Consider the following 14,817-nt stretch of genomic DNA (forward strand, 5'->3'; position numbering starts at 1 on the left):
GAGTTGTAAAATGAATAGGAAATATAGTCCAGATGTTGACAAGTTTATAAATAATGATTATCTATTTGTGTACATATATGTAGATGTATATGTGTATATATGTATAAATATGTGTGTATATATGTGTGTATTTGTGTATATATATGTATATATGTGTGTGTGTGTATATATATGTGTATATATATATCTATGTGTATATGTATATATGTATATATATATATATGTGTATATATATATGTGTGTATTTGCGTATATATATATATATATATATATGTATATATATATGTGTGTATGTGTGTGTGTCCATATTGTTTACTTGTGGATATATCGTATGTTTCAAGAGAAAATAGCCTAATTAAAGAAAAAAGCATCTAATCAACAATGGCATTCTTTTCAATGAACTCTGTAACTCTCCCAACTATTGACTTCTTTCACAACTGCGGTAACCCTGTCACTAAGGTATAACTAAGGTAGAACTGAGGTATAATGATTACGCTCTTAACACACCCTAGCCCCGCCTCCTCAGTTCCGGCATTTTTGCTCCGGAAGTACACCAAATCTTTGGTTCACAGGAAAAGGAAAAAAACAGCTGTTGTTGGGAAACAAAACAGTAAAGTGAGTTTTAGTGACGAATGTGTTTATTTTATAGTTTTACTATAGGACTACGTATCATAACAAATGACGAGACGTGATTTAGTTAAGCATTTTTGTTTCTTGCAAATTTTAGCTAGCTAACATTATTAGCTAGCTTGGTACGACACTAGGCTGTAGCCAATTCTTAAGTGTCAACGTTATCGACTGAAAAGCAGTGATTTGCTTGCAATCTATTCATTATCAACTAACTGGCGTCCTAATCTTTACCTGCATTGTGAATGGACGTGAGTTTGATAATTGGAGTAACTAGATAGGTGGCTAGATAGATAGCTAAGTAGCTAGCTTTCTTGTTATTGTTGCAGCTAACAACATTAGCTAGCTTGCTAACTGTCTAGCCATCCACTTAGCTGTTGCGCTCATTACAGCAGGCTAGCTAGTTCGTTTTCGTGCTGTACTTAGCTAGGTTACATATTCCAATTACTAGCTTTATAGGCTACAGTACAAGATTTGAGCAATAACCACATACCACGCTTCGAGTAAATGTTTTAATTTGATAAATATTTCTGTCATTGGCTGCTTACTCTGATAGTTATGATTTGACACTGTCACAGAAGCACATACAGCTTGCCAATACTCCATGTAGCGTGGTTTTTATAGTCTCAATGGTATTGACTGTGTTATACTTTTTCAGTAATGACAACAAACACCTATTGCCATTCATACATTGCATCACCTTTTCTTCATAGAATGCCTGCCCCTAAAAGACAACAGACTTCTCAGGATCCTCAAACTAAGAGAAGAAAGTTGGATCAGAATGAAGTGGCCATGCCATCTAACAAAATGACACCAGCCTCTGCAACATCAAGCAAGCCCCATAGAGAAGGACCTTCACAGAGAAGGAATAAGAAAAAGTCCCCAGCACAACGAAAAGACAGAAATAAACCATCAAAGTCCGGCCGTCATTCCTCCAAGACAAGATCAGCCCAAAAGGCCACCACAAGGACCAAGTCCAATCCCCCTGTCAAGAATGCTAAGCTGCCGAAAGCCACAAGTACCTCATCAAATAATCCCAACTCTAAAGGAACCCTAAAAAGACCAGCCAAGATCTCAAAAACAGCTTCCACAGAGTCAGACGAGGAGCTTATCAGAACTCGCAAACCCGATTGCATCAGAAAATACTCTAATGGGGATAGAGGTAAGCGTAAAGGGGCACAGACTAACCCAAATGAAGCAGCCTTACCCTCAGACCCTGTGCAAATGGATCACAATTATGGTATTATGGCATCTCGTGGTAGTCATTCTGCATGTGATCAAAGTCAAACGAAGGGAGTCACAGAGTCCACCAGAAGCCCAGAGAGCCAGAGAGATGTAAAGATGGGAACTCAAGCATCTTCAGTGAAGGCTTCAGATCCCATACCTGGACAACCTGAGCAGGTGAACCAGAGCAGTGAGACACAGGAGATGCAGGGAAATTCTGTGACTACTCCTACAGATGAAGTTAATGAGAGTGTAGAGACCAAGCCTGACACACAAATAATGTCTCCCGCTATGTTAGCATCCTCTGAGAAAGCTTCAGACCCCATCCTTGAGCAGTTGAACCAGAGCAGCGAGATGCAGGGAGATTCTGTGACTACTCCTACGAATGAAGTTAATGAGAGTGTAGAGACCAAGTCTGACACACAAATAATGTTTCCTCCCACTATATTAGCATCCTCTGAGAAAGCTTCAGACCCCATCCCTGAGCCGTTGAACCAGAGCAGTGAGACACAGGAGATGCAGGGAGATTATGTGACTACTCCTGCGGATGAAGTTAATGAGAGTGTAGAGACCAAGCCTGACACACAAATAATGTCTCCTCCCGCTATATTAGCATCCTCTGAGAAAGCTTCAGACCCCATCCCTGAGCAGGTGAACCAGAGCAGTGAGACACAGGAGATGCAGGGAGATTATGTGACTACTCCTACAGATGAAGTTAATGAGAGTGTAGAGACCAAGCCTGACACACAAATAATGTCTCCTCCCGCTATATTAGCATCCTCTGAGAAAGCTTCAGACCCCATTCCTGAGCAGTTGAACCAGAGCAGGAAGATGCAGGGAGATTCTGTGACTACTCCTACAGATGAAGTTACTGAGAGTGTAGAGACCAAGCCTGACACACAAATAATGTTTCCTCCCGCTATATTAGCATCCTCTGAGAAAGCTTCAGACCCCATCCCCGAGCAGTTGAACCAGAGCAGGAAGATGCAGGGAGATTCTGTGACTACTCCTACAGATGAAGTTAATGAGAGTGTAGAGACCAAGCCTGACACACAAATAATGTCTCCTCCCGCTATATTAGCATCCTCTGAGAAAGCTTCAGACCCCATCCCTGAGCAGTTGAACCAGAGCAGTGAGACACAGGAGATGCAGGGAGATTATGTGACTACTCCTACAGATGAAGTTAATGAGAGTGTAGAGACCAAGCCTGACACACAAAGAATGTCTCCTCCCGCTATATTAGCATCCTCTGAGAAAGCTTCAGACCCCATCCCTGAGCAGTTGAACCAGAGCAGGAAGATGCAGGGAGATTCTGTGACTACTCCTACAGATGAAGTTAATGAGAGTGTAGAGACCAAGCCTGACACACAAATAATGTCTCCTCCCGCTATATTAGCATCTTCTGAGAAAGCTTCAGACCCCATCCATGAGCAGTTGAACCAGAGCAGTGAGATGCAGGTTGTTCAGGAAGGTTCTGTGACCACCCCTACAGTTCAAGTTAATGAGAGTGTAGAGAGCAAGCTTGATGCATGTATCAAGTGTGCAGACCCTGTATCTGAACAGAGAACCAAGATGCAGGAAAATGCGACGACCACCCCTGCAGGTCTTGTTAAGGAACGTCTAGAGACTAAGGTCAATGCGGAAATATTATCTCCTCCAGCTAAAGGCCTAGTAGCATATAGCAGCAGTAGTGATTCCGAAAGTGAAAGTGAGGAAAATGAAAGGAAGGCAGTCGAAGAGTCAAGCGATGTGACAATGGAAACTCAAGTATATTCAGAGAAGGTTACAGACCCTGTACATGAACAGGTGAAGCAGAGCAGTACGAGCCAGCAGATACAGGAAGATTCCATGACCACCTCTACATTTGAAGTTAGTGAAGGTCCCATGACCACCCCTAGTGAGAGTGTAGACACCAAGCTTGATACAAATATAAAGTCTCCATCTATAGAAGCGTTTTCAGAGGACGCTTCAGACCCTGTCCCTGAACAGGTTAATCAGATATGCATCGAAATAGAGGATATGCAGAAAAATTCCATGACCACCTCTCCAGATGAAGTAGTTATACATTTAGATACCAAGCTTGATGCAAAAATAGATATCCCTCCACCTCTAGAAGCGTCCTTTGAGGAGACCCATACAGTTGAAGTCAGTGAGAGTGCAGGGACCACGCTTGATGCACATATAAAGGGTCCACACCCTGCAACTGTACATGTGATGCAGAGCACTGAGATGCGGGAAGATTCTGCGCCCACCCCTGCAGATCAAGTTAGTGAGAGTTTAGACACCAATCTTGATATCAAAGTAAAATCTCCTCCGCCGGTGGAAGTAGCCTCAGAAGAGACTTCGGACAATGTCTCAGAACAGGTGAAGCAGAGCGCTGAGAGACAGGAGGTCCAGGAAGATACCATGACCATCCCTACAGATAAACCTCGGGAAAGTTTAGAGACAATGTCGGGTGCTAAGATAAAGTCTCCACCCCTAGAAGCACTTTTCAGCGCTCTGAAGGAGTCCAGTCTTTGCAAACACCCCCTGTCTGACACAATGCGCTCAAATGTCAAAGAGTTTCTGGAAGTAGAGGATTCCTTAGAAATCATGAATAAAGACTGTGACTTTGGTGTGACGGAGAGCATTGAGTGTACCTTAGACCTGGAGACCCCGATTATTGTTGAGGATATGGAGATCGGTCACTGTGTTGTGGAGGTGGTGGGAGAGAATGGGGAAGATGTGGATATGGATAGTGATCTGGAAATCATAGACAACTCTAAGGAGGTGCCAGAGAAGACAGTCCAGCTAACCAAAGGGTCTGAAGATGAGTGCCGTCTAGATAACAGTGAAGCTGGTACTGAAAAGAAAGGCACACGTTCCTCTAACCAAGACAGCACAAATAGTGGCAAGAAGGAAGTTGCCAAAAAGACACAGTGTAGCCCGGAAAAACCTAAGAAACAGCAGATGAACCCTCAGGCCCGGACTAAGGCCCGACTAGCGGCGCTAGCTGAGCAAAAGGCCGCCGCCTCCAAAAAAGCGAGCAGGCAGCTCAACCTCCTTGCCTTATGTGAGGAAATAGCGGACGATATCGCCACGGACACCATGCTATTAAAGACGGAGGAAGAGGATGAGCAGGTTGTAACGGTTGAGGCTGAACCCAGCAAGGAGCCAGAATGCCCACAGCCTTTCACACAGACTGAGACTGTCCCTATCCCTCCAACTCCTGCCGGGCCCAAGGAGCCCTCTACCCCAGTAGCACCCGTTGCTGCAGTTTCTGCTCCAGCCAAGCCCCCAGCTCCAGAGACACCACAGAGGCGCTTCTTCATCAGCCAAGTGACGGTGCCCCTCAAAATCCACGAGAAGAAGAAGCTTACCAGGTTCCAGAGGCTGCGGCAGGTGGAGCTGCAGCGGGAGAAGAATATGTCCTGGACCATGGTGAAGAAGCTCAAGTCCGATCAGGCCAATCAGAAGATGTTTCCGGAGACAGAGGCTAAACCTGCCCCCCCATTACTGTCCACTCCAGCAGTAGCAGCACCCATCCCAGTGACCACAACACCCTCACCCCCCTCAGCCAGTCCAGCAGCACCCACAGTAGCTGCACCCTGTCCTACCCCAGCCGCAGCCAGCCCAGCAGTAACCCCTAAGCTTGAGCCCCCCAAAGTTGAGCCCCCCAAAGTGACCCCAAGTAAGGGACCCACCCTGAGAAAGAGGACACTTCCAGCAGTACCCCCGCCGATGCCCAACGGGCTGAAGGCTCAGAAGGCCAAGCCTGTGGCGGAGTATAAGCCTTACAAAGCCAGGCCCAAGTACTCTTTTGATGACTTTCAACTGGATGACGAGCCGAAACCCACAGTGCAGAAGGCAGTATTACCGACCGTGCAGAGGGCAGCATTGAGACCTACATCTACCACCATTCCGAGGGCAGCAGTGATACTTACGACAACGGCCAAACATGAGGTAACTTTCTTGAATGATGATCTTAAATGATAAAATGCACGGATTAGTTTTTGTGTGGCAAAAACTGTATTGAAATTCATTCTAGAAAATGCATTCCAAACCTGTTCTCCTTCCACAGGACTCAAAACCTACCGGCCAGAAGACAGCAGTGCTTACCATGCAGAAGCCAGGGGTACCTACCGGCCAGAAGACGGCAGTACCTACCATGCAGAAGCCAGGAGTACCTACCGGCCAGAAGACGGCGGTACCTACCGGCCAGAAGAAGGCGGTACCTACCGGCCAGAAGACGGCGGTACCTACCGGCCAGAAGACGGCGGTACCTACCGGCCAGAAGACGGCGGTACCTACCGGCCAGAATACGGCGGTACCTACCGGCCAGAAGACGGCGGTACCTACCATGCAGAAGACGGCGGTACCTACCGGCCAGAAGACGGCGGTACCTACCGGCCAGAAGACGGCGGTACCTACCGGCCAGAAGACGGCGGTACCTACCGTCCAGAAGACGGCGGTCCCCACCGTCCAGAAGACGGCGGTACCCACCGTCCAGAAGACGGCGGTACCCACCGCGCAGAAGACGGCGGTACCTACCGGCCAGAAGACAGCGTTACCTACCGGCCAGAAGACGGCGGTACCCACCTGCCAGAAGCCGGCGGTACCCACCGCGCAGAAGCCGGCGGTACCCACCACTCAGAAGCCGGCAGTACCCACCGCGCAGAAACCGGCAGTACCCACCGCGCAGAAGCCGGCAGTATCAACCGCGCAGAAACCGGCAGTACCCACCGCGCAGAAGCCGGCAGTACCCACCGCGCAAAAAATAGCTGTACCTACCACTCAGAAGGCAGTTGTGACAAATCCAACAGTGCAGAAGGCAGTAGAGACACCGACCACTATGCCCGGAAATGGCAAACATGAGGTAACGTTCTTGTTTTTTAATCTCCTTGAAGTAACTTTCTTGGTTTTTATACTATTGAAAACGACTTATAGTAAAATGAGTGCATACATTTTTTTTTATATCCCTGTGGGATTTGAACCCACGACATGCTAGAGCTTGGCGCTAGCAATGCTCTTACCCACATCCTTATAATTGATCTAAAAAATATTGTCTTGTGTGGTACAAGTGTCTTCATCTCCCCTCCTCCCACAGGACTCCAAACTCACTGTACAGAAGGCAGAAGTGCTTAAACCCACTGTACAAAAGGAAACCTTGGTACCTACACTTACCCCTCAAACTGAGCAGAAAGCGGAAGCATCACCTACGCCCAAAACTGCCAAAGATAAGGTAACATCCTTGGACCTGTTCTTTCTTTTATTAAGATGTAAGAATGGTATTTTTGTTTATTGAATTATATTGAAATCTATTCAATAACTGTACAGGAGCTGGCTTCCCGAAAGTATCTTCGGGATAAGTTCATCATATGAACTTAGCCTTAAAATGCTTTTCTGAAACTTAACCCGGGTAACTTCAGTGACACATTTAGAAGCAGTGTGGATGATCATATAGCTGTTTACATGCCTGGCATAGTTTTGGGGATGCAATTTATCCTTCTTAACCTCTTGTCTTTCCACAGGATTCCATAGCACCAGTGTCTTCCCCTCCCTTTGAAGAGACCCCACGAGATTCTGTTGACAAGGATCAGTGTGAAGAAAAGCCTGCTGGTACCCTCATGTCTGATAACATCCAACCAAATGACATTTTGAACAGTGTTATAACTACGGCTGTCAGAGTGCGTTATCATTTTACCTGATTTTGGTAACCGTTACTTTGGACAAAATCAAGACGTCAATATCCTGGTAATGCTTTTTGTCGTAAAAAAAATCTGATTTTAGAGCTCAATTTGAGAAAATTCTGAATTTGCGATTAATCACAGCAAATCCTGCAATTAACTCGATTATGTTTTTTAAATAGTTTGACAGCCCTAGTTATAACATGTCGTCATAACCTCAGTGTAACATGCTTTGTTATAGAATCTGTCTCTTTCTTAGTTGCTGAGATTAAACCGGCATCCCCAGAGGTCAAGACAGAGGGCACGACAACAACAGAGTCCTCTGATTCGTAAGAACCTGCACTCAAATTGCAATAAATCTTTCCCACACAAATAACTATTTTCCAGAGTTAATTCAAACAATTTCTGTGTTTCCGTGGTAGTGTGGTCGTGCAATCAGCAGATAATAGCAGTCCCCTCTCTGACGCATGTCTGCAGAAAGAGATAAAAAAACTAAAGGAGGCCGACAAAGATGACAATCAAACCACCACTGTGAGTGTTTTGGTCTTTTGCCAAATACTACCCACTGTATTACTGTACTTTTGTAGAAGAGGGGTGTTATCCAAAGACTATATATATTCCTACCATGGTCCCAGATCTGTTTGTGCTCTTGCCAACTCACTCGCTGTCATTGCCAAGCATTTGGCATGACAACGATTGACAAGGAGCTGATAGCACAAACAGACTGGCACTCAGGCGAGTAAGTTCCTGTAATTGTATAGAATCTAGGTACCGTATTTATGTCAGAACTGATCCAGTCTGCGTGTCGTCTCCTAGGATGCAGGGCAGAAGCACTTTGGAGCGGTGACCTGCGGTGTGTGTGGGATGCTGTATTCCGCTGCCAACCCGGAGGATGAGTCCCAGCACCTGCACTTCCACAACCAGTTCATCAGTGCTGTCAGATATGTGGTGAGAACTAGCGGTCTCCCACAGCATGCATGCGTCCAAAATGGCACCATATTCCCTTTGTAGTACACTACAAGAGTAGTGCAATACTGTATATAGGGAACAGGGAGCCATTTGGGACGCTGCCCTTGCGTGCCAACTCTACCTAACGCGTCACCTCTGACTCAAACCGCATCTCTCACACACATCATGCATCTCTCATCCTATAAGCCACTGATTTGTCATGTCGTCCACAGGGGTGGAAGAAGGAGAGGATTCTGGGAGAGTACCCCGATGGCAAGATCATCCTTGTCCTTCCAGATGACCCCAAATATGCACTGAAGAAGGTGTGCTTCAGGCTCGAACTTTACACATTATCACATATGGAAATACCTTTACTGTAATACAATCGGAATATAACAGCATTATTGATCTTAAATATACTTTGAAGCCCCTGATACATATCACAATAGTTTATTCGTCCTGTAGGCAAGGGTTATATTCACTTGGCATCAAACGGACGAAAACTCACCGGAACGGGGAGGGATAAGAAACTCTGGTTTTCGTAGCGAAGCGTTTTCTGTTGCAAAACCTTTTTGGATACGACGTGCAGTAATGACTAGGAGCTTGCGAGGGTGTCTCACAGTTTGTTGTGCTGTCAGGTTGAGGAGATCAGAGAGATGGTGGACAATGACCTGGGCTTCCAGCAGGTGGAGACCAAGTGTCCCTCCCAGACCAAAACCTTCCTGTTCATCTCCAATGACAAGAAGGTGGCTGGGTGCCTGATCGCTGAGCACATTCAAGAGGTGAGCAAGACGTCTGTGTGGGTTGGGGCTGTACTACTTCCTTCTCCCCTAGTACTTGTTGAGTGTCGTAGTATTCTCTATAGAGCTCAGTGGGAGCATTTCCCAAGCAGTCACAAGTATAGGGATATCACAGTAGACTGTCTGCTCAGTCTGATTCAGTATAACACTAGTAATTAGTCAGTCCTATAATTAGGACTGCAGGCAGTTTGTTTCCAATTTATTTCACCGCAGGTTCATGTCATTATAAAAGCCTTATTGTTTCCCAGGGAGCCCATGTAAGTGATCACGTAGTACTGGATGCAGTATCCATCATCTAGCTTGTATTGCAATAACAAAACCAGGAGTATGTCATTGGCTAATTACTGTAGAAGCCATTTTGTTGTCTGATTGTAGAAGTCTGGTACCGTGGCCATTGTGAGAGCAGGCTAATTGAATAATAGTCAAACGAGTGAATGAGTGGGTGTGTGGAGTGATTTACTGCACAGAGGAGTGTGCTTATCTCTCCCTCTGCCCCATGGTGGAAGCAGGGATGTCACCAGGCAGATTAGAAACTTGGCACAGCTGATACAGAGCTCTGTAAAATGGAAGGGGTGTGGGACCTGTGTTTCTGTCCATGAATGTGGGTGCTGGGATGATCTGCCTTTATGGGAAGTGTGTGTGGGAAGGGGTTTGAGATGGAGACTTTATTGTAATGATGTATTTGCGTGCGTGTGTGTGTGTGTGTATGTATGTGTGTGTGTGTGTGCAGGGCTACAGGGTGATCGAGGAGGCGGTACCCGAGGGCTCGGAGGGAGAGAAGGTGATGTTTGAGCGTCAGAGAGCCTGGTGTTGTTCCACTGACCCAGAGCCAGCCCTCTGTGGCATCAGCCGCATCTGGGTCTTCAGCATGATGAGACGGACGGGCATCGCCTCGCGCATGATCGAGTGTCTCAGGTCAGTCTTAACTAGCTGCAAGACTTTTTTTCTTTTTTTTTTGTGAATCTACAGAATTTCATTGTGTAGTGCAGAGCCTGTGGTTTAGGGGTATAACGCTCGCTCCTTCAGTCACCTCTCCCCACCGGAGACGGTTAAATCGCTGCATCCACCTTTCCTGCTGTACTCCCACTTGCCTGTCTACACCTCTGTTTCGGACTGTCCAAATAAGTGTCAAAAGTGTGCTTGTAAAATGTCAAAGAAATGTATATTTAAATCTGTAGTTTCTTCTCGTATTGCCCTCCTCAGGAACAACTTCATTTACGGCTCCTACCTGAGCAAGGAGGAGATTGCCTTCTCCGACCCAACGCCCGACGGGAAGCTTTTCGCTACACACTACTGCGGCACCTCGCAGTTCCTGGTTTATAACTTTGTCAGTGGGACTCGTTCAGACCAACCAAGTCTTAGCGTGGTGTAAGTAATCGCATCAAGGTGGATTTATTGCTGAGGCCCAGTGAGACTTGCCCTCACCAACTAACCAACCAATCTCTGGATGTTGTCGTGGGGACAGCCTGTCACAAGCACATTGTGGTTCTTTTAGACTGAAGAGTTAAGACTCAGACTGACTCTTCTGAGGGGGACATCTTGGTTTTTAATCTCAGGTTGAAAACAACAACTTGTTGTTTGAAAAATATTTAAATTCTCCCTTTAATCCCTGCATAGTATTTTGAGACAAATAATATTTTTCTTTATGTTTTTTAAATAAGAAACAAGCGTTTTATTAGAAGTATTAAAGCGTTTACATGCATGAAACTTGACAGCAATAGAATACAAAGAGCATTTCACAATTCATAGTTTCCAAAAAATCGGAGAGATACACTACATTTTACTCAAACGGTTCTAAAACAATGCTGTGGTCCTGTTCTAATAATGCATTGAATTAATTTTAGCCTCTTAAATCAGGTTAAAAGTTGCTGTACTAAGGTGAAGACTTATTCCTCTTGTGTAGGGGATGTTCTTGCACACATCATGTTCATCATCTCTTGGCATTTCATGCAGTGATATTATGACCACAGAGGTTCCATTATGTGATGGGGTACATTGCTAAACTCAGCAAGAAAAGAAACGTCCTCTCACGGTCAACTGTGTTTATTTTCAGCAAACTTAACATGTGTAAATGTTTGTATGAACATAACAAGATTTAACAACTGAGACAGACTGAACAAGTTCCATAGACATGTGACTAACAGAAATGGAATAATGTTTCCCTGAACAAAAGGGGGGGGGGGGGGGTCAAAATCAAAAGTAACAGTATCTGGTGTGGCCACCAGCTGCATTAAGTACTGCAGTGCATCTCCTCATGGACTGCACCAGATTTGCCAGTTCTTGCTGTGAGATGTTACCCCACTCTTCCACCAAGGCACCTGCAAGTTCCCGGACATTTCGGGGGGTATGGCCCTAGCCCTCACCCTCCGATCCAACAGGTCCCAGACGTGCTCAATGGGATTGAGATCCGGGCTCTTCGCTGGCCATGGCAGAACACTGACATTCCTGTCTTGCAGGAAATCATGCACAGAACGAGCAGTATGGCTGGTGGCATTGTCATGCTGGAGGATCATGTCAGGATGAGCCTGCAGAAGGGTACCACATGAGGGAGGAGGATGTCTTCCCTGTAAAGCACAGCGTTGAGATTGCCTGCAATGACAACAAGCTCAGTCCGATGATGCTGTGACACACCGCCCCAGACCATGACGGACCCTCCACCTCCAAATCGATCCCGCACCAGAGTACAGGCCTCGGTGTAACGCTCATTCCTTCAACGATAAACGCGAATCCGACCATCACCCCTGGTAAGACAAAACCGCGACTCGTCAGTGAAGAGCACTTTTTGCCAGACCTGTCTGGTCCAGTGACGTGGGTTTGGGCCCATAGGCGACGTTGTTGCCTGTGATGTCTGGTGAGGACCTGCCTTACAACAGGCCTTCAAGCCATCAGTCTAGCCTCAGTCAGCCTATTGCGGACAGTCTGAGCACTGATGGAGGGATTGTGCGTTCCTGGTGTGTTCCTGGTGTAACTCGTGCAGTTGTTGTTGCCATCCTGTACCTGTCCCGCAGGTGTGATGTTCGGATGTACCGATCCTGTGCAGGTGCTGTTACACGTGGTTTGCCGCTGCAAGGACGATGAGCTGTCCGTCCTGTCTCTCTGTAGCGCTGTCTTAAGCGTCTCACAGTACGGACATTGCAAAGTGTTGCCCTGGCCACATCTGCAGTCCTCATGTCTCTTTGCAGAATGCCGAAGGCACGAGTCAGTAGAAAGAACACTAAAGAGGCCTAAGATTTCATAACTGTGACCTTAATTGCCTACCGTCTGTAAGTTGTTAGTGTCCCGTTCCACAGGTGCATGTTCATTAATTGTTTATGGTTCATTGAACAAGCATGGGGAAACAGTGTTTAAACCCTTTACAATGAATATCTGTGAAGATATTTGGATTTTTACGAATGATCTTTGAAAGACAAGGTCCTGAAAAAGGGCAGTTTCTTTTTTTGCTGAGTTTACAAGAGTTCGCTCTCACACAATTTCTCATAATGTGTTTGTTTGATTCTGGGGAGTTCTTACTCACTATTTTCTTCACATTAAATTGTCGTTCTCACTCTTGCTGCCATGTGTCCTAAAAGGGAGATTCCTTTTTTTGGATAGTTATCCCTCGGCGGTAGCATGGACGTACTAGCAGGCAGGGAAACAGAGCTAATAACGTTGGTTGGATTTCTAGATGGGGCATTTTGCTGTAGTGTTCCTATTCAAGGCTCTTTACCCAAGTTGCCTCAAATATATCTAACTGTACAAATGTTAAATTTGAGCCATGATATAAGTGAATTGGCAAGGCAGTGAGCAGTTGCTTGTGTCCTCCGCTGTGTATGATTGTGCCTGACTGATAGACCGACTTGTGATACTGTAGACTTCCGCAAAAGTTCTCGTTTAAGTTGCCCTCAACGGAGCATTTTTCCCCCCCTGAATTCACATTTTTTACGACATATTATTTCTTCTATCGGTAGAAAGTTTTATCAATGAGGTCATGCATTGTCCTAAATGCGAATAATAACTAAGAATTCAAAGTAAACCATGTGACATTAATTATATCAGCAATGCCATTGAAAGGGTTTAAAAGCTTCGTGTTATTTGGTTTTTGAGGGAGTTGAAAACATCCATGTCAAATATTCTTATTATTATTTTTTTTACTACAGGAAACCAAGGAACTGTTGCTTAGCCATCACAGAGGGTTGTGATTTATACATTTTCATGTATCAATGTGATGCATTTAATCATCACATTGCCCTTCATGTTAAAACATTTTCTTTTTGAAAAATTGTCACGTGTATGAAAACTAAATGGATTTATACAGAGCTGTCATGTAAATAGTTATTTAAAAATAAAAAATGTGAAAAACTATCCTGCTATTGATTTAAGTTGCAATGTCTCAGTTGAGTGTTTTGAACATGCATGCAGCAATCATAATATTATAGCTGACATTGACAAGTAAAGCTTCATGCTTACATATCACATGTATTCTATACCACCTTGGAATAGGTTGGGTGATGAAAGCTTCTTCCACCACCTAGTGGACACAGTACATGTCAACATATTTTCTCTGTTCTGTGTTACCAGTGGTGGCCAGTACAGACAAAGCCCAATGTTACCAGGAAGTTTGATGAGATATTTCTGTGCATATCCTATCAGTCACGGTGGCTCTGTTTGACAGACAGGTTTCTATCCGATTTGCTGTTGAATGTTCTAATTTAAGCCACAGTCATTATTACCCCAACAGCACGAGTGGGTGGGTGTTGTATTACTGTCAGTCCTATGTGTCAGAATAGGCAGTCACACGTTTCCTTATGAGTTTCATATCAGCTCTCTGAGACTGGCTAATACTAGAACAGGAAATAATTGATGCTTCAACACCAGTCATACATAACTCAATGGACCCGGCCCGGCAACCATCCCGATTTAAATCCCCAAATCCATCTGGCCACCATGTTCTCATTCTGTTTCTTTGTAGATGGAGCGACGTAAACACTCTCATGTTAGTGCATTCCGCGGCTCTCCTGTCACAACACCGGGCCTGCTCGGAGGTTACTTCAGAGAAACAAAATAACCTTAGAACAACATGGACACTTCCTCAGACGGTGGGCGTGAGAAAACACTGAGCTACGTTGATCCTCAGAGGTGCTCTGATACTGATCAGGAAAAATTGTGGAAATGACTGAACGTTTAGAACAAAAAATAACAGGCCGGGAAGAACTGCTCAGTAAATCTGAAAAGATCAAAACCAGGAGGTTAATCTCTATTACAGTGTAATACTTTACTACTTCCAAATGCTACATAGGGGAAATATAGTTAATATAATTATTTCCACAAATGTAGGGTCTACTGATTAGCCACTAAACGTGACCACACACATCAGTATATTCACCCAAAATGTGCATCTACAGTAGACGAGCCCTTTACAGATTAATCTTGTACACTTGTCAACCTGTGGCTACATTAAACACAGAGAATAGACAAACAGCTTGGACAAAAACAGGTATACCTTTTGTTTTTATTTATAAATGACAGAAATTCAGTAAAGAAAACACTCAATAGAATAAATCACAGCTGCCAGA

The 14,817-nt window shown here is 45.1% G+C and overlaps 1 protein-coding gene across 1 annotated transcript; it reads left to right on the forward strand.

Annotated features, from left to right (window-relative positions):
- Positions 1 to 540: 540 nt before the first annotated feature.
- Positions 541 to 13,614, forward strand: LOC139367168 (mucin-5AC-like). The gene is made up of 12 exons (XM_071105301.1): positions 541 to 615; positions 1,341 to 5,793; positions 5,912 to 6,706; positions 6,938 to 7,072; positions 7,362 to 7,449; positions 7,777 to 7,846; positions 7,940 to 8,048; positions 8,334 to 8,465; positions 8,699 to 8,788; positions 9,104 to 9,247; positions 9,996 to 10,180; positions 10,469 to 13,614. The coding sequence occupies exons 2-12, from the start codon at positions 1,342 to 1,344 to the stop codon at positions 10,635 to 10,637; spliced, it is 6,369 nt and encodes a 2,122-aa protein (XP_070961402.1). The 5' UTR covers positions 541 to 615; position 1,341; the 3' UTR covers positions 10,638 to 13,614.
- Positions 13,615 to 14,817: the final 1,203 nt, after the last annotated feature.

Source organism: Oncorhynchus clarkii, chromosome 15 (assembly GCF_045791955.1).
Source record: "Oncorhynchus clarkii lewisi isolate Uvic-CL-2024 chromosome 15, UVic_Ocla_1.0, whole genome shotgun sequence".
Lineage (NCBI taxonomy): Eukaryota > Metazoa > Chordata > Actinopteri > Salmoniformes > Salmonidae > Oncorhynchus > Oncorhynchus clarkii.

Excerpts from the sequence above, each read along its gene's own strand:
- LOC139367168 (XM_071105301.1), top strand. The coding sequence starts at position 1,342 with ATGCCTGCCCCTAAAAGACAACAGACTTCTCAGGATCCTCAAACTAAG. Across the intron at positions 7,450-7,776 it reads GTGTGAAGAAAAGCCTGCTG|TTGCTGAGATTAAACCGGCA; the intron begins GTACCCTCATGT and ends TCTCTTTCTTAG. Across the intron at positions 9,248-9,995 it reads TCGCTGAGCACATTCAAGAG|GGCTACAGGGTGATCGAGGA; the intron begins GTGAGCAAGACG and ends GTGTGTGTGCAG.